This window comes from Pteropus alecto, unplaced genomic scaffold (assembly GCF_000325575.1).
Source record: "Pteropus alecto unplaced genomic scaffold, ASM32557v1 scaffold30, whole genome shotgun sequence".
NCBI lineage: Eukaryota > Metazoa > Chordata > Mammalia > Chiroptera > Pteropodidae > Pteropus > Pteropus alecto.
The window spans coordinates 1,120,650-1,121,106 of NW_006429782.1; the positions used below are offsets into that span (position 1 = coordinate 1,120,650).

A 457-nucleotide genomic window follows, 5' to 3' on the forward strand; every position below is an offset into this window, starting at 1 on the left:
TCTTGTGCTTCTTCTTCTTATGCTTGGAAGGTTTCTGAAGCCAAAGGAGAGGATCACCCCACTTCTCTGGCAACACCCTCCTCTAATACCGTGATCTGAGACACGGGGACCGAGTGTGCCCCGCTATGGGGCACACGTGTGGGTGGATGGGCCAGCCACCTCCCAGGGTTCACGGGGAACGACGAAGCCCAGCTGGCTGAGGTCGGAACACAGGGGCCAATGAGCATGAACCCAGCATGATGGCCCAGCACCTCCAAATGCACCAGGGCACAGCTGAGGTGCAGCTGGCCACACGAGCCCACACACACGCCCTCAGCAGCAGACACGCGACAGCCCAGAGGAGTGACCTACCCAGATGCCCAGATACACACACAGCCCGTCCACATGGGGCAGTGTCACTCGGCCATGAAAAGCAGGGAGATGTGGACACTGGCCACAACGTGGATGGACTTTGAAC

At 59.3% G+C, this 457-nt stretch overlaps 1 protein-coding gene across 1 annotated transcript in view; it reads right to left on the minus strand.

The window, feature by feature from the left end:
- The window catches only part of AP3D1 (adaptor related protein complex 3 subunit delta 1), a 27,890-nt gene that overhangs the window by 7,019 nt on the left and 20,414 nt on the right, over positions 1-457 (minus strand). The window contains exon 26 of the mRNA XM_025042661.1: positions 2-34. Coding sequence (XP_024898429.1) covers positions 2-34 — 33 coding nt within the window. The remainder of the gene's footprint in view (position 1; positions 35-457) is intronic.